We start from the raw sequence: 19,160 nt of genomic DNA, 5'->3' as shown, positions 1-19,160 counted from the left end.
GGACATTGTGTGTGGAAGAATAGTAGAGATTATTCCCAGAGTAGAAGGGGATCAGTGTTTTGCTCTGTGACTATGATTTAGCTTCTCTGAGCCTCAAACTTGTTATCAGCAAAATGTGAATAAGCCCCAACTTCATAGATATATTATGTGAAATATATAAAACATAAATGTAAAATAGTATTATCATTTGTTTGGTGATAGATCTTTAATGAGGCAACTGGATTTTACATACTTGATTTTTTCCCCAAATGGTGACTTTTTTTGTGTGAATTAAAAAAAATTTAACCTCCTTAAAACATTCTAATAATATAAAAATGTACCCATTAGAAAGCCAGATGCCTCCGTACATCCACCTACGACTGTACTACAGTCGTGTACTGCTCTGCTCCTTCAATGAGGAACTTAACGAAATAGTGGTCACTGTACTTAATGTTCGGCAATACACGCATAAAAGCCAGAGGTCTTCCAAAGCTTTATCCAGTATTTACTTTCAAAGTAGAAACAGTATTTTTAATATGTGGTGTGAAGAAATTCCCCCACTGTGATCTCTTCCATTGGCTGATTCTTTGTGGGGGTGGGGCTTATTCCTTACACTAGGAACAGAGAATTTGGAAAGTATCAAGAAAGATGATATCTGAAAGTATGAAAAAGTGCTGTGCTTTGTAAATGATCACATAAAATTGTTAGGTGAAGCAGGGCTTCTTGAAGCTGCAGACCCAGGATTCCTGGCCAGAAAGGACAAAAGTGGCTTCTCTCTTGCTCTTGCTAAGACCTGGGCAGCATTTCTTCCACGTCTGCAATGACATAAGAGACAACAGCCCAAACAGCAGCGGCAACATTCATCTGCTTTGGATCCATGACAGTCATGGTGTCTCCATGGGAGTGATGGAAGGAGAAATATTTATATAGGTCATCAAGTAGACTGGCTCCTGGGGAAAAAAGAGGAAGAATTCTTAGTGAAGTTTTTTTTGTTTTGTTTTGTTTTTTTGTGGTACACGGGTCTCTCACTGTTGTGGCCTCACCCGTTGCAGACCACAGGCTCCGGATGCGCAGGCTCAGCGGCCACGGCTCACGGGCCCAGCCGCTCCGCGGCATGTGGGATCTTCCCGGACCGGGGCACGGACCCGTGTCCCCTGCATCGGCAGGCGGACTCTCAACCACTGCGCCACCAGGGAAGCCCTTAGTTAAGTATTTTGACAGGCATTGCTCAATAGCGGCTCAGAAACCGCTGCCCCCTTCCCTGCTCCTATTATACAGGCTGCGATGGCAAAATAATGATGTTCCCAGCCTCTCTTGCATCAAGAAATGGCCATGTGACACTGTTCTGACTACTAGGATATGAAGTGGCAGGCGGTGGGTGAGTTCTAGGAAAGCCTTTACTTGGCTGACAAGAGTCAGTAAAATGCCCTCATGCCGAATTAGATGAGAAGTTTGGAACTGCAGGGGGCAAAAAGCCCACACACTAAAAATGGCAGAGTGGAAAGACAGAAGGAGCCTGGATTTAGAAAATATTGCAAGCCCATTGAATAAGCTCTACACTGCCTTCTTCTGGACTTCCTGCTACCCAAAGGAAAATAAACTTTATTAGAAAAGCAAGTGATACAATACCCTCTTTATTTATAAAGAAACATTATTTTTTCGTATTAGCAGAGTGCAAATTTTTTACCTCCCTGGATACAAAAGAAAGTCAGTACTCTTCTGCTCAAGTTTTGCTTCTCAAATCATTCATTTGCTTCCAATAAAATTTCCCAGCAACTTCCAAGGGCACCAGCAGGAGTCTCCGCCCCACTTAAAAGCCTTCTTGTCACTCTAGTGAAGCTTTTCTCTAGTTTCAGCCATGGATCAGAGCCTTGAGTTATCTTCATACCTCCTAGTCATCCTTTAGAACCTACTTGGCCCATTCTGTGGGTTGCAACTGCAGTTCCTTAGCCTCTGGACTAATTTATTTATTTACTTACCATTTTATTATGAAATATAGTATCATACATACATAAGATTGTAGGGAAAATAATGTATATTATAAATGGTGACAAGATAAGAGTTCATGAATGTCCACGATTCAGTGCAAGAATATCACCAGTACCTTTGAAGCCCATTTATGAGCTCCCTCCCACCCACCCCACCCCATGGATCCTTTCCTCCCTCCAGAGGAGGGAGGGGCCCACTATCCTGTTCTGCTTGGGTATTAACCACTCATTGCTTTTCTTTTTTTTTTTTTCCTTTTTTCATTTTCTTTTATTTATATATATATATATTTTATTAGTTTCTGCTTTATAACAAAGTGAATCAGTCATACATATACATCTGTTCCCACATCCCTTCCCTCATGCATCTCCCTCCCTCCCACCCTCCCCATCCCACCCCTCCAGGCGGTCACAAAGCACCGAGCTGATCTCCCTGTGCTCTGCGGCTGCTTCCCACTATCTATCTACCCTACGTTTGGTAGTGTATATATGTCCATGCCTCTCTTTCGCTTTGTCACAGCTTACCCTTCCCTCTCCCCATATCCTCAAGTCCATTCTCAAGTAGGTCTGTGTCTTTATTCCCGTTTTACCCCTAGGTTCTTCATGACATTTTTTTTTAATTCCATATAAATGTGTTAGCATACGGTATTTGTCTTTCTCTTTCTGACTTACTTCACTCTGTATGACAGACTCTAGGTCTATCCCCCTCATTACAAATGGCTCAGTTTCGTTTCTTTTTATGGCTGAGTAATATTCCATTGTATATATGTGCCACATCTTCTTTATCCATTCATCCGATGATGGACACTTAGGTTGTTTCCAACTCCGGGCTATTGTGAATAGAGCTGCAATGAACATTTTGGTACATGTCTCTTTTTGAATTATGGTTTTCTCAGGGTATATGCCTAGTAGTGGGATTGCTGGGTCATATGGTAGTTCTATTTTTAGTTGTTTTTTTTTTTTTTTTTTTTTTTTTGCGGTATGCGGGCCTCTCACTGTTGTGGCCTCCCCCGTTGCGGAGCACAGGCTCCGGACGCGCAGGCTCCGGACGCGCAGGCTCAGCAGCCATGGCTCACAGGCCCAGCCGCTCCGCGGCATATGGGATCCTCCCAGACCGGGGCACGAACCCGTATCCCCTGCATCGGCAGGCGGACTCTCAACCACTTGCGCCACCAGGGAGGCCCTATTTTTAGTTTTTTAAGGAACCTCCATATTGTTCTCCATAGTGGCTGTACCAATTCACATTCCCACCAGCAGTGCAAGAGTGTTCCCTTTTCTCCACACCCTCTCCAGCATTTATTGTTTCTAGATTTCTTGATGATGGCCATTCTGACTGGTGTGAGATGATATCTCATTGTAGTTTTGATTTGCATTTCTCTAATGATTAATGATGTTGAGCATTCTTTCACGTGTTTGTTGGCAGTCTGTATATCTTCTTTGGAGAAATGCCTATTTATGTCTTCTGCCCATTTTTGGATTGGGTTGTTTGTTTTTTTGCTGTTGAGATGCATGAGCTGCTTATAAATTTTGGAGATTAATCCTTTGTCAGTTGCTTCATTTGCAAATATTTTCTTCCGTTCTGAGGGTTCCTTTTGGTCTTGTTTATGGTTTCCTTTGCTGTGCAAAAGCTTTGAAGTTTCATTAGGTCCCATGTGTTTATCTTTGTTTTTATTTCCATTTCTCTAGGAGGTGGGTCCAAAAGGATCTTGCTGTGATTTATGTCATAGAGTGTTCTACCTATGTTTTCCTCTAAGAGTTTGATAGTTTCTGGCCTTACATTTAGGTCTTTAATCCATTTTGAGCTTATTTTTGTGTATGGTGTTAGGGAATGATCTAATCTCAAGCTTTTACATGTCCCTGTCCAGTTTTCCCAGCACCACTTATTGAAGAGGCTGTCCTTTCTCCACTGTACATTCCTGCCTCCTTTATCAAAGATAAGTTGGCCATATGTCCATGGGTTTATCTCTGGGCTTTCTATCCTGATCCACTGATCTATCTTTCTGTTTTTATGCCAGTACCACACTCTCTTAATTACTGTAGCTTTGTAGTATAGTCTGAAGTCAGGGAGCCTGATTCCTCCAGCTCTGTTTTTCGTTCTCAAGATTGCTTTGGCTATTCGGGGTCTTTTGTTTTTCTAAACAAATTTTGAAATTTTTTGTTCTAGTTCTGTGAAAAATGCCAGTGGTAGTTTGATAGGGATTGCATTGAATCTGTAGATTGCTTTGGGTAGTAGAGTCATTTTCACAATATTGATTCTTCCAATCCAGGAGCATGGTATATCTCTCCATCTATTTGTGTCATCTTTAATTTCTTTCATCAGTGTCTTATAATTTTCTGCATACAGGTCTTTTGTCTCCTTAGGTAGGTTTATTCCTAGATATTTTATTCTTTTTGTTGCAATGATAAATGGGAGTGTTTTCTTGATTTCATTTTCAGATTTTTCATCATGAGTGTACAGGAATGCCAGAGATTTCTGTGCATTAATTTTGTATCCTGCTACTTTACCAAATTCATTGATTAGCTCTAGTAGTTTTTCGGTAGCATCTTTAGGATTCTCTATGTATAGTATCATGTCATCTGCAAACAGTGACAGCTTTACTTCTTCTTTTCCAATTTGGATTCCTTTTATTTCCTTTTCTTCTCTGATTGCTGTGGCTAAAACTTCCAAAACTAGGTTGAATAAGAGTGATGAGAGTGGGCAGCCTTGTCTTGTTCCTGATCTTAGTGGAAATGGTTTCAGTTTTTCACCATTGAGGACAATGTTGGCTGTGGGTTTGTCATATATGGCCTTTATTATGTTGAGGAAAGTTCCCTCTATGCCTACTTTCTGCAGGGTTTTTATCATAAATGGGTGTTGAATTTTGTCGAAAGCTTTCTCTGCATCTATTGAGATGATCATATGGTTTTTCTCCTTCAACTTGTTAATATGGTGTATCACATTGATTGATTTGCGTATATTGAAGAATCCTTGCATTCCTGGAATAAACCCCACTTGATCATGGTGTATGATCCTTTTAATGTGCTGTTGGATTCTGTTTGCTACTATTTTGTTGAGGATTTTTGCATCTATGTTCATCAGTGATATTGGCCTGTAGTTTTCTTTCTTTGTGACATCCTTGCCTGGTTTTGGTATCAAGGTGATGGTGACCTCGTAGAATGAGTTTGGGAGTGTTCCTTCCTCTGATATTGTTTGGAAGAGTTTGAGAAGGATGGGTGTTAGCTCTTCTCTAAATGTTTGATAGAATTCGCCTGTGAAGCCATCTGGTCCTGGACTTTTGTTTGTTGGAAGATTTTTAATCACAGTTTCAATTTCAGTGCTTGTGATTGGTCTATTCATATTTTCTATTTCTTCCTGAGTCAGTCTTGGCAGGTTGTGCATTTCTAAGAATTTGTCCATTTCTTCCAGGTTGTCCATTTTATTGGCATAGAGTTGCTTATAGTAATCTCTCATGATCTTTTGTATTTCTGCAGTGTCAGTTGTTACTTCTCCTTTTTTATTTCTAATTCTATTGATTTGAGTCTTCTCCCTTCTTTTCTTGATGAGTCTGGCTAATGGTTTGTCTATTTTGTTTATCTTCTCAAAGAACCAGCTTTTAGTTTGGTTGATCTTTGCTATCGTTTCCTTCATTTCTTTTTCATTTATTTCTGATCTGATCTTTATGATTTCTTTCCTTCTGCTAACTTTGGGGGTTTTTTGTTCTTCTTTCTCTAATGGCTTTAGGTGCAGGGTCAGGTGGTTTATTCGAAATGTTTCCTGTTTCTTAAGGTGGGATTGTATTGCTATAAACTTCCCCCTTAGAACTGCTTTTGCTGCGTCCCATATGTTTTGGGTCGTCGTGTCTCCATTGTCACTTGTTTCTAGGTATTTTTTAATTTCCTCTTTGATTTCTTCAGTGATCACTTCGTTATTGAGTAGTGTATTGTTTAGCCTCCATGTGTTTGTATTTTTTACAGATCTTTTCCTGTAATTGATGTCTAGTCTCATAGCATTGTGGTCGGAAAAGATACTTGATACAATTTCAATTTTCTTAAATTTACCAAGGCTTGATTTGTGACCCAAGATATGATCTATCCTGGAGAATGCTCCATGAGCACTTGAGAAAATGTGTATTCTGTTGTTTTTGGATGGAATGTCCTATAAATATCAACTAAGTCCATCTTGTTTAATGTATCATTTAAAGCTTGTGTTTCCTTCTTTATTTTCATTTTGGATGATCTGTCCATTGGTGAAAGTGGGGTGTTAAAGTCCCCTACTATGATTGTGTTACTGTTGATTTCCCCTTTTATGGCTGTTAGTATTTGCCTTATGTATTGAGGTGCTCCTATGTTTGGTGCATAAATATTTACAATTGTTATATATTCTTCTTGGATCGATCCCTTTATCGTTATGTAGTGTCCTTCTTTGTCTCTTCTAATAGTCTTTATTTTAAAGTCTATTTTGTCTGATATAAGAATTGCTACTCCAGCTTTCTTTTGATTTCCATTTGCATGGAATACCTTTTTCCATCCCCTTACTTTCAATCTGTATGTGTCTCTAGGTCTGAAGTGGGTCTCTTGTAGACAGCATATATATGGGTCTTGTTTTTGTATCCATTCAGCCACTCTGTGTCTTTTGGTGGGAGCATTTAGTCCATTTACATTTAAGGTAATTATTGATATGTATGTTCCTATTCCCATTTCCTTAATTGCTTTGGGTTCCTTATTGTAGGTATATTCCTTCTGCTGTGTTTCTTGCCTAGAGAAGTTCCTTTAGCATTTGTTGTAAAGCTGGTTTGGTGGTGCTGAACTCTCTCAGCTTTTGCTTGTCTGTAAAGGTTTTAATTTCTCCATCAAATCTGAATGAGATCCTTGCTGGGTAGAGTAATCTTGGTTGCAGGTTTTTCTCCTTCATCACTTTAAGTATGTCCTGCCACTCCCTTCTGGCTTGTAGAGTTTCTGCTGAGAGATCAGCTGTTATCCTGATGGGGATTCCCTTGTTTGTTATTTGTTGTTTTTCCCTTGCTGCTTTTAATATGATTTCTTTGTGTTTAATTTTTGACAGTTTGATTAATATGTGTCTTGGCGTATTTCTCCTTGGATTTATTCTGTATGGGACTCTCTGTGCCTCCTGGACTTGATTAACTATTTCCTTTCCCATATTAGGGAAGTTTTCAACTATAATCTCTTTGAATATTTTCTCAGTCCCTTTCTTTTTCTCTTCTGCTTCTGGAACCCCTATAATTCGAATGTTGGTGCATTTAATGTTGTCCCAGAGGTCTCCGAGACTGTCCTCTGTTCTTTTCATTCTTTTTTCTTTATTTTGCTCTGCATCAGTTATTTCCACTATTTTATCTTCCACCTCACTTATCCGTTCTTCTGCCTCAGTTATTCTGCTATTGATCCCATCTAGAGTATTTTTCATTTCATTTATTGTGTTTTTGATCGATGCTTGATTCATCTTTAGTTCTTCTAGGTCCTTGTTAACTGTTTCTTGCATTTTGTCTATTCTATTTCCAAGATTTTGGATCTGGGAAATAGAATCTTGGATCAGCTTTACTATCATTATTCTGAATTCTTTTTCAGGTAGACTGCCTATTACCTCTTCATTTGTTAGGTCTGGTAGGTTTTTATCTTGCTCCTTCACCTGCTGTGTGTTTTTCTGTCTTCTCATTTTGCTTATGTTACTGTGTTTGGGGTCTCCTTTTTGCAGGCTGCAGATTCGTAGTTCCCGTTGTTTTTGGTGTCTGTCCCCAGTGGCTAAGGTTGTTTCAGTAGGTTGTGTAGGCTTCCTGGTGGGGGGGACTAATGCCTGTGTTTTGGTGGTTGAGGCTCGATCTTGTCTTTCTGGTGGACAGGTCCACGTCTGGTGGTGTGTTTTGTGGTGCCTATGGCCTTATTATGTTTTTAGGTAGCCTCTCTGCTAATGGGTGGGGTTGTGTTCCTGCCTTGCTAGTTGCTTGGCATAGGGTGACCAGCACTGTAGCTTGCTGGTCGTTGACTGAAGCTGGGTGCTGGTGTTGAGATGGAGATCTTTGGGAGATTTTCGCTGCTTGATATTATGTGGAGCTGGGAGGTCTCTTGTGGACCCGTGTCCTGAAGTTGGCTCTCCCACTTCAGAGGCACAGCACTGACTCCTGGCTGCAGCACCAAGAGCCTTTCATCCAACCGACTCAGAATAACAGGGAGAAAAAGCAGAAAGAAAGAATTAGTAGAAGAAAGAAAGAGAGAGGGAAAGAAAGGAAGAAAGGAAGGAAGGAAGGAAGAAAGAAAGAAAAAAAGGAGGGAGGGAGGAAGAATGGAAAGAGACAAGGAAAGAAAGGAGGGAGGGAGGGAGGAATGAAAGCAAAAGGAAGAGTGAATGGAAGAAGGAAGGGAGGGAGGAAGGAAAGAAAGAAAGAAAGACAGGAGGGAAGGAGGAAGGAACGAAAAAGAAAGTGGAAAGAAGAAGGGTGGGAGGGAGGGAGGGAGGAAAGAAAAAGAAAGAAGGAAAGGAGGAGCGGAGGGAGGGAGGGAGGGAGGAAGGGAAGGTAGGAAAAAAAAGAAAGAGCAGGTAAAGTAAAATAGAATAAAGTATGAAATATAGTAGTGTTATTAAAATTAAAAAGTAATTATTGAAAAAAAAAACGGACCAATAGAACCCTGGGACATATGGTGGAAGCAAAGCTATACAGAGAGAATCTTACACAGAAGATTACACATACACATTCACAAAAAGAGAGCAGGGGGAAAAATCAAAAATCTTGCTCTCCAAGTCCACCTCCTCAATTTGGGATAATTCGTTGTAAAAAGAGGAAAAGGGCGAGAAGTGTGAAATCTTGCTCTCTAAGTCCACCTCCTTAATTTGGGATAATTCGTTGTAAAAAGAGGAAAAGGGGGAAAGTCTTAAATCTTGTCCTCAAAGTCCACTTCCTCAACTTGGGATGATTCGCTGTCCATTCATGCACTCCACAGACGCAGGGCACATCAAATGGACCGTGGAGCTTTAATCCGCTGCCTCCGAGGCTGCACAGAGAGATTTCCCTGTCTCTGCTCTCACAGCTCCCGGGTCTCAGCGTTGGACCTGGCCCCGCCTCTGCGCGTAGGTCGCCGGAGGGCGTCCGTTCTTCGCTCAGACAGGACGGGTTTAAAGGAGCCGCTGATTCGGGGGCTCTGGCTCACTCAGGCAGAGGGGAGGGAGGGGCGCGCAGTGTGGGGCGGGCCTGCGGCGGCAGAGGCCGGCGTGACGTTGCAGCAGCCCGTGGTGCTCCGTGCGCTTTCCCGGGAAAGCCTTTCCCGGGAAAGCCGTCCCCGGGTCCCGGGACCCCGGCAGTGGCGGGGTGCACAGGCCCCCCGGAAGGCGGGGCGGACAGTGACCCGCGGTTGCACACAGGCCCCGCGGCAGCGGCGGTGGCGGCGGCAGCAGCCCCAGCGTCCCACGCCCGTCTCCGAAGTCCGCGCCTTACCCGCGGCTCGCGCCTGTCTCTGGCGCTTCCCCAAGCAGCCCTCTTAATGCCCTCTCCTCGCGCACCAGGAAACAAAAGGGAAAAAAGTCTCTTGCCTCTTCGGCAGCTCCAGACCCTTTCCCCGGACTCCCTCCGGGCTAGCCGTGGTGCACTAACCCCTTCAGGCTCTCTTCCTGCCGCCAGCCCCAGTCCTCTCCCTGCGCTCCCCATTGCTTTTCTTTATAGTTTTACCAAATAAATATAATCAACACTCTCTAGGGTCTAAATGTAGGAGTGGAATTGCTGGGCTATAGAGCCACATGTGTGTTTAATTTCATCATGCACTTCCAAGATGTTTTCCTTTTCAGTTTATCCTCCCATTATCAATATATGAGTCTTTCTCTTGCTTCACATCCTCTCTAGCACTTGGTGTTGTCAGGCTAAGTTTTGCTCATCTGCTAGGTGTGAAATGTTACCTCATAAGGTTTTAATTTTTTTAATTATTAATGAGACTGAGCATGTTTTCACATATGCATTTTTTGTCGTTTATGTTTTCTCTTTTGGAAAATGCCTGTTCATGCCCCTTGCCCATTTTTGAATTGATTTGTTTGTCTTTTCTTATTGATTTGTAGGCATTTTTGATATATTTTAGATACTAATCTTTTGTTGGTGGTTGGTTTCTATAAATCACTTCCCAGTTTGTGGCTCTTTTCACTCTGTTTATCATGCATTTAGATGAATAGATGTTCTTACTTTTAATATAGTTGAATTTATGAATCCTTTCCTTTATGATTTTTATTTTTTATATCTTGTTTAAGAAATTCTCCCTACCCTTATATCACAAAAATAGTCTCTGGGGTCCTATTTTAAAACTTTTAAAGTTTTGCTTTTCATTTTTAAGTTCTTTATTCACTTAGAATTGGAATTCATTTTGGTGTAGGGTAGGCTTCTATTTTTATTTTTAGTTGTTCCAGCAAAATTTCACTAATACATCCTCTTTCCCCACTGGTCTGCAGTATCAATTTTGGCATATATCACATTTCCTTGTTGCTTTGTTTGGGGGCTTTCTAATTCTGTTCCAGTGGTCTGTTTGTCTATTCCCAAAACAATATCACAGTATCTTAACTACCATTGCATTCTAATTCTTGTTATCTGGCAGGGCAAGTTCCCTCACTTTCTCTTTCTTCTCCTTCGGGAATATCTTACTATTCTTGACTGTTTGCTCTTTCAGATAAAGTTTAGGATCATTTTTAAATTGTATGAAAAATATTTTTGGATTTTGATGGGAATTGTGTTAATCTACGTATCAATTTGGGGAGAACTAGCATCTTTATATTAGGATACTGTGTTTTTATCCATGAAAATGGTGTGTTGATATGTTTCTATTTATTAAGTCTTCTGTAATGTCTTTGAAGTTTTGTAATACAGTTTGGCATGCCTTTTGTTAGTTTTCTTTCCTCCATGGCTTATACTTTTTGTTGCAACTGTAAATTATACATTTTTAAAAATTTACATTTTCTGCTTGTGGCTTTCCATTTTTAGTATCAAGGATATATATCTGATTCATAAAATGGGCAAGTGATCCTTCTTTTTCTATACTCTGGAATAGTTTGTGTAAGATTAGAATGATTCATTTCCTGGTCATTTTGTAGAACTCCTTACAAAACCATCTAGGTCTGATAGTTTCTTTATGGTAAGCATTTTAACTAATGATTCAATTCCTATCCTGGTTATTGGGTTATTCAGGTTTTATGTTTCTTCTTGAATTAACTTTGGAAATTACACTTTTCTAGGAATGTGTGAGTTTTTCCAAATATTCAAAATAATCAGCATAAAGTTGTCAGTAATATCCTGTTTTTACCTTTGTTTATGTCTGTAGCACATATAGGGAGTATGCTTTTTCATTCCTGATACTGGTTATTAGAGTCATCTCTCTTTTTTGTTCATCAATCTTGCCAGCAGTTTGTCAGCTATGTTACTCTTTCAAAAAAAAAAAAAAAAAAGAGAGACAATCTTGTTTTGGGGGGACATTCTCTAATGTAATGCAGTTTTCTTTCATTGATTTTTACTCATATTTATTATTTCCCTCCTTATTCTTAGGTTGATTCACTTTTGTTTTTATAACTTCTTGAGTTGAATGTTCAGTTTATTACTTTGCACACTTTCCTTGTCACTGACATAAGCAGTAAGACTACAATCTTTCCCCTATTACTGCTTTAGCTCTCTATATCCCACCAGTCCTGATGAGTATTTTCATGATCACTTAGTTCTAAATATTTAGTAAGTCCTACTTTGAGTTTCTTCTTTGACGCATGAGTTAGAATGTGTTTTTTAATTTTCAAAGGTATGGGGTTTCCTTAGTTATTTTTTCATTTTTGACTTCCAATTTAACTGTTAGAGAATGTGGGCTATATGATACAAATTCTTTGAGTTTTGCTGAGATTTTCTCCATGGCCTATTGGATGATCCATTTTATAAATGTTACATGTGTTGAAAAGAATGTGCTTTCAGTGTATTGTGTCTGTGCATTAAAACAAGCTTGTTAATTGTATTCTTCAAATCTGTTAACTCCTTACTGATTTATTGTCTATTTGGTTTATCAATTTTGAGAGAGATGTGTGAAAATGACCTGTGATTTGGGATGTGTTTATTTTTCTTGTAGTTCCAGCAATTTCTTTTTTATATATTTCAAAGTTATGCTTTTCGGAGCACATAAACTTAGAATTACGTCTTCATGGTAAATTGAACATCTTTATTTACTTTAACATCTTCACTGGAGTATAACTGCTTTACAATGTCGTGTTAGTTTCTGCTGTATAACAGAGAAAATCAGCTATATGTATACATATATCCCCATATCCCCACCCTCTTGCGTCTCCCTCCCACCCTCCCTATCCCACCCCTCTAGGTGGTCGCAAGGCACAGAGCTGATCTCCTTGAGCTAAGTAGCTGCTTCCTACTAACTATCTATTTTACATTTGGTAGTGTATATATGTCAATGCTACTCTCTCACTTTGTCCCAGATTGAACATCTTTATTAATACGTAGTCATCCTTGCCATTTGTAGTAGTGCTTTTGGTCTTGAAGTCTAGTTTTACCTAATATTTAATATAGCTATATCTCCTTTTTTTAACCTCATTCTTCATATGTCTCTTCCCATTAATTTACTTGCAATCTGCCTCTGTCCTTATATTATAGGGGTTTCTCTTACGGATAGTTTAAAGTTGAATTCTTAAAATCTAGTCTAACAATCTTTGATTTTTAACTGGAAATTATAATTCATTTACGTAGCTTGTGATTATTGTTAAATTGGACTCATTTATATCATCTTAGTTTTTGCTTCCTATTTGTTCATTTGTTTTCTAAGTTTGTTTTTTTCCTTTTCTTTCTTGCTCTCCTTTGTGTTGATTTTTTTCCCCCTCCTATCATTCCTTCCCCCACCCTAACTCTACTCATTTGGAAGTTACACACTTTATTTCAGTTCTCTCAGTGGAGACCTCAGATGATTGATATGGCTTACATATTTATTTAAAGTTAATCAATACCTTATATAAGGACACTAGGGCTCCAAATTTTGTCTCCTGTCCCAGACACACTCACACGTCATTAAAACCCATGCTCTAGGAGAACAGGGATTGGCAGATACCCTTAGACAAAGGCTCTGGAGTTTTCTTACCTCTTACAGATTCTCACTTCATCATTTTTCACCCCTGATGAATTCCCCTACTTTGCCTTACTAAGCCATGCATTATAGAAAGAGTTATTGTTTTATCCAACAATTATTTTTGGCAGGGGGAGCTAAGTGTCTGAGAACTTCTGGCCTACCACATTGCCAGAGTTCTCTTCTCCCAATCCTCTACTTCCTGCTCTTTGTTCCTGAGCCCTCTGTTGCCTCAGGATGCTGTCCAGATTTTCTCTACACCGACCCAAGTTTTAAAAACTTTGTACCAAGGTTTTCCCCTACTTATCTCCCCAAACTCCTTGCTCTGGAGTAGGACATGGATTTCCCTCCATTCATTCATATTTCACCCTGAGTTCAGCCATGTTGCTATCAAACACAACACAAGCCAGTGATGTAAAACAAACATATAAAAGAAAGCTCAACTCTCAACCCTGACAATTAATGACTCCAATGCCTGTCAGCAAATATCCGAAACAGGGTGTATTAGGTTGATAACACCTATCAAACCCTTCACCTGTGTTGAGGCGGCTTCTTCCTCTTCAGTGATGTTTCTTTTTCAACTAGTAAAACATGTTTTCTGTTGTTCTGATAGCTCTGAAAGGGTGGGATCTCACCATTATCCAGCCTAATAATGTACAACCTTCAGTAGGTGGGCTGGAGCTGAGGTTCATAAGTGTTCAGAAAGTTCAATCCAATTCAACTGGACAAATACTTGAGTTCCTACAACATTCTAGGCAGTGGGCTAAGACATAAAGGTGAAAAAGACAGTCTCTGCTCTCAAAAGCTTATTCTGCTCTAGAGGCAGAGAAAATGTGTCCACAAATAATAATAACACAATCAGAATGCACTGAGTGCTATGGGCAAAGGACAAAAAATAGTGGATACCTTATGTAGTTGAATGACCCGATCTGATCCCTAGACTAGGTCCCCTTGTTGTGTGCTCTCCATACTTCTCCTATCATAACCTTCACCATTCTTTGTTATAACTGTTTGTTTCACATTTGTTTTCCCCACTATATTGTAATTTCCCTGAAGGCAAGGCCACTGTTTTTTGTTCTCCACTTTTGTCACCAATGCCTATAACGTAACACCAAACAGATGAGGAATGTGAATTTGTTGAATGAATGAATGAAATCAGAAAAGTGTATAAGTGAACTGAGCCTTGGGGGTGCTGTATCAGTCAGAGTCCTTGTAGGAAACAGATGGGACACTCCAAGAAGATAACTTGGAAAATTTAATGAAAGGATTATTTACAAAGAGTGGTCAGGGTTAAATAAAACCAATAAGGGATGCTAAAGGAGAAGCAAGGGAGGCCATTTCCACCCCTAAGCCTAAAAGAGCAGAGAAGAAAGCAGCTGTAGCTGCAGTTGTATCTGTTGGAGAGGGACACCAGAGGAGCTGTGGTTGTTTGAAGCCAGGGAATCAGTCCCCTGCTGGTGCCTTTCATATCCTACAGGTCTCCCTTGGCCAAACCCAATCATAAGCCAGAGGGCAGTCCATAACCATTAGCCTCCAACGGCACAGCATAGGGTAGAGAAAGGTAAGGATTGATAAGGAGTGGTACAAGAGAATATCTAGCACAAGTACTTAGGCTGTCAACAGACAGAGATGGGGACATGGATATTCCAGGTGAATAGAACATGTGAGCATTCCAGTTTGGGCGATGTATGGGTAACTTGGGTTAATTACAGGCAGAGAAAGTTGGCAACTAACGTTATCTTTGAAAGTTCCTAAATAAGGCTGAAAATAGACTGAACACAGTTCATAAGTGGGAAGCCTTTGGGGGCCAATGGGCAGGAAGGTGGGGAGACGGGAGCTGCACCTTAGGGAGACATTCCAGGAAAATGTGGAGGTAGAATTCTGTAAACAACCGTGGTGGTGAGGAGATGCCTAGGAAGGAAGTACAGTTTGGGGGACAGGTGACAAAGACCAGGGCCAGGTGATGATAACCCAGCCTCTGAGATTCTCTGGAAAGCATGTGGACAAAGATAACCAAACTTCCAGTGAAAAGCCCAGTGGTCCATTTTTAAACCAGAAGACACTTTACGCCATGAACTCACAGCACAACCCGAGAGAGACAAATCTGTGTGTTTACTTTGGTAGGAGCTAGAAGCATTTTAACAGAAACCATGACATTTTAGAACTAGTTGAAGCTGGTGAGGAGCATGAAGCTGGTGACATCAGCTGGATGTCAAATTCATCCACAAGTTAAGGACAAAGTCAAGGAGTTCAAAGAATGGAAGTCACTGAGGGCAGATAGGAGATGAATCAGAATTGTGGATTTCAAGAAACAGAAAAGGACATTTAATTCCAAGAGACAAAGTGCATCTTGTTAGGGGCTGATTTCCTCCCATTTAGAGTTTCCTAAAGACACAGCATGGTGGCTGACAGACAAGGCTCCAAATTCCATATTGAAAAAATAGAAGTGAGAAATATTTGTGCATGCCCTCTTCAAGGCCTCTGAAATTCCCTGTCTCAGACTGAAAGAAACTGACTGCCAGATGGCTGGGAATTTGGCTGCCTCCCTTTAAGACTAGTGACTTAAGGAAAGCATTTCCTTAGAGATCATCTAAGTTCCCATGAACACTTTACAAAACTGAAACAACTCCAGAAGAGCTGGTACCACCAATGAGAACAGATAACCACAGGAGATAGTAGAGCAGGCCTGCTGGCAGGCTTACAGCTTTGTCTCTGCAGTTCCAAGGAGATATTTTGTCAGTGACAGCCACTGATCGAAAAGACCAGCACTGAGGGAGAGCCTGCATTGCAATTTCTGAGAGCACCTGACATCACAAGGCGGGGGGCGGCGGAGGAAATGTTAACTGTCCTTAGGGATAAATTGCACAGTATCTTCTGACAGGTATATGAGCTCTGAACAGGGAATCAAATCAAATGATTTTTAGAAGGTGAAAGCTGGTAGGAAGGAGCCTGCTCTGAAGGCTAATATTCACCCCTTGGAAACAAATTACAGCATGATTAGGACAGTTCACCTTCAGAAAATTAGTTCTAAGGGAGGTTTGGAATTTAAGGATGTGAAGACATATCCTTGAGCTTGTCAGTCAAGGAGAAATTGGGCCTAGACGGGGAGATACAGCTGAGAGAACATAGGGGTTAGAGTCAGATAGGACCAAGCTCCAATTCAAACTCCTCTGCTTAATACCTGGGTGAATTTGGGAGAATCACATAAGGTCACCCAGCCTCAGTTTCCTCATGAATGAGTGAGGGCTAATGATACCCGAGTTCAAGATGCTGGTGAGGATGAGTAAGCACTCAGTTAATACTTTACTATAAGATATTATGTATCCACAAGTTTAACCCAGTATATCCACAACAGCATGATCAATTAAATACAACTTGAAGGATTTAAAATTCTTATTTAATAAATCAAAGTTCTGATGATTGTTCTTAAAGATGGAACAGTTGGACCATGAGGTCTATTCTATGTGACCCCTGCCTTGACCCATGTTTGGATTATTTTTCCTTCTCATCCTTCTCTTCCCCCCTCTTCTCTCTCCACTCTGAATCCTATTTTTTTCTTTTGTAAATATTCATCTCACAAAATATTTTCCAGCTGTGTGACTGGGTGAAGATGGTCCAATGACTATGGTAAGAAATACCTGACCTGCCCCATACTGTTCACAGAAGATTCCAATCTTCACAGAAAGATCCCCATAATGACCGCAGTCTGTGCAGGATATCAGAACAAGATTAAGTGAATACCTACTAATTCCTGAAGAGATGGGTGGATAAATACACAAAGATTCTCATAGCCCCCTCTTATTGTAGGTTGACTCTCATTCATATGTAATCAGTGGGTTTTCATGTACACAAATTAAGCAATTCACGTTATGAGAAGATTTTGAAAGACATTTGAAAGCTTTGAGAATTTAAATTCAAGTCTGTTATTTCCGTGCATACATTGGCTGCCGCAATGTTTCACGAAGGATGCACTCACAGGCAAGCAGCTGGGGAAAATCCATTTGTCCTTTATAAACAGATCTTGCACAGTCTGGGGTATGCAATTTAATTACAATGTAATGTATTACAGACATTTCCTGATCATAATAATTATGAGGTTAGAGAAGAAGGTTATGGTCTTAACTTATTCCCTGCGAGAAAACTTAGTCTCCCTAGGATATGTAAAATAAAAAATTACATTTAAAGTTTAATTAGAATAACTATTTCTTTCAGCAACATTATCAAATGAAAAAGCATTATTACCAAAACAATTAGAAAATCAATTCAAGGAATTTGCAGACATTTAATCTCTCTTTTCAAAAGGGGCAGTTTTATCCCTACTATATTAAATCTCATTGAAAAGTAGAGTGAGATGCAGCTAATTAATAGCTTCCTAACCCATAGCTCTCCAGAAGAGAAAGCAACTTATAAGAGGGAAAGGAAAGAACAGTAAAACAAAGGAAAGGAAAGGACAGACAGGACATGGAAAAACCTCCCAGATCAAAACTCCATGGAAAGTGTTATAATTTTAGTTTCTAAATTCTCACCCAAGAATCTCCAAGCCTGTGCTGAAAAGTTTCAGGTATGCCACTAAGGCCTCGCACCTTCCATCTCTTTGGAAAACTTGGATTGTTGGCTGGGATAATTTTGACCACAGAACATGGGTCAACACCAACACATCTGGAGGACCTCCAGTTCACATGTACCTAAACTCTGTGATAATGAATCATCTTTCCATAAAGTTGAAGAACCGTACACCTGTAATAAGACTAATTAATTACTGCTACAGGAAGATGGTACTACAGACTCTCCAAATGTGGGAATAACAGGAACAATACTATTTGTTGACGGCCTCCTGTGTGCCTAGGGCTTCTTGGAGATGATTTCATTTAATTTTCCAAGTGACCCCATGAGGGAGTGATCATTATGTGTCATTAACAGATGGAAAATGGATTTGAGTAACTAAAGTCACACAGCCAAAGCAGTAGAGATAGGAGTCAACGCCAGCTGTGTCTGATCTAAAAACCATGTTCCTAACCAGTTTTCTGAGCCTTCTCTCCCTGCCTTAAAGCAGGACATCTGTAACAGCTTTTTCCCCAGTGGCGAACTGTGTGCGTTGTTTGCTCCACTCGCAGCTCTGGTCCCCCATCCTTACTTTGCTTCATGACAAGAAGATGGAAATTCAAACTGGAGGTATCCTGGGCCATGAACTAGAGTGAAGACATAATCATATTCAGACAGTGGGCTCAGGCAGCCTGGGACTACCTATCAGAAGATGGATAGCAGAGCCTCTCCTGACACCAAGCCCCCTGCTCTTGCTGGGCCACACACTGCAGGGCCTGCCAATCCTCCTAAGAGCTTGCAACTGTCCCAGCTAAAACCCACCCCTCCCCTCTAATCATTTGTTATCCTCTTACCCTGCTTCTTCCCCGCCCCTACCTTTCACAGCACTCTTCTACTACCTAAAATGATATTATTCTTGTAATGATTTCATTATTTGCTGCTTGTCTTTCCCACTAGAAGGGACCTTGTCTTTTTCACTCTACTCCCCAAAGCCTGGCAGGCAGTAGATGCTCAATAAATGTTTGTTGAATCACTGTATGGATAAATGAATGAATTGTTAAATATCTAATGGGGCAAAAGCAGGGCTAAATACTGGCTTCATTCTCCTTCCTTATAGCAATTTTGCTAAGTAAATCCTATTTTCTGGGGATTCTTCTCTCAGCTGCTGCCTTGGGGAATGATAAGAAGATTCTTGTTACCAAAAACATGGGATATTTCACATATAAGCTGAGATCTAAACACTCCATTATGTACTACTCAATATGTCCCTCTACTTTTCACCACTGTTATGGAAATTATCCACAACTTGAAAATAAGGCAGCGCATCCTTTCAATGTCATTCAGGGCAAAGTCCATGCAAATATTCTCTAGGACAACGTACTTAGTTTGACTCACTGCTTACTACTGATTAAAGGTCCCAGACTTAGTGACATTATATGTTAACTCATAGATATTTAGTCTATTTCATTTTTTCTAGATGAAAATTATTTCTGTCCCATAGAACAGTTGTTTCCAAAGGTTACAGTTTATTGGCCTCTGAGACATTAACCAGTTAAGCAGTTTTAATCTAACCTAGCAATCTTAGTTAATATT

At 40.3% G+C, this 19,160-nt stretch overlaps 1 protein-coding gene across 1 annotated transcript in view; it reads right to left on the bottom strand.

Moving 5' to 3' along the window:
- Window positions 1–214: 214 nt before the first annotated feature.
- The window catches only part of CPQ (carboxypeptidase Q), a 520,356-nt gene continuing 501,410 nt past the window's right edge, over window positions 215–19,160 (bottom strand). Inside the window, exon 8 of the mRNA XM_060115780.1 lies at window positions 215–929. Within this exon, the coding sequence (XP_059971763.1) occupies window positions 766–929 (164 nt within the window). The 3' untranslated portion in view covers window positions 215–765. The remainder of the gene's footprint in view (window positions 930–19,160) is intronic.

The sequence above is a fragment of the Mesoplodon densirostris genome, chromosome 13 (assembly GCF_025265405.1).
Source record: "Mesoplodon densirostris isolate mMesDen1 chromosome 13, mMesDen1 primary haplotype, whole genome shotgun sequence".
NCBI lineage: Eukaryota > Metazoa > Chordata > Mammalia > Artiodactyla > Ziphiidae > Mesoplodon > Mesoplodon densirostris.
The sequence above is the reverse complement of the archived record's forward strand: the minus strand, read 5'-3'. Positions and strand labels throughout refer to the sequence as shown.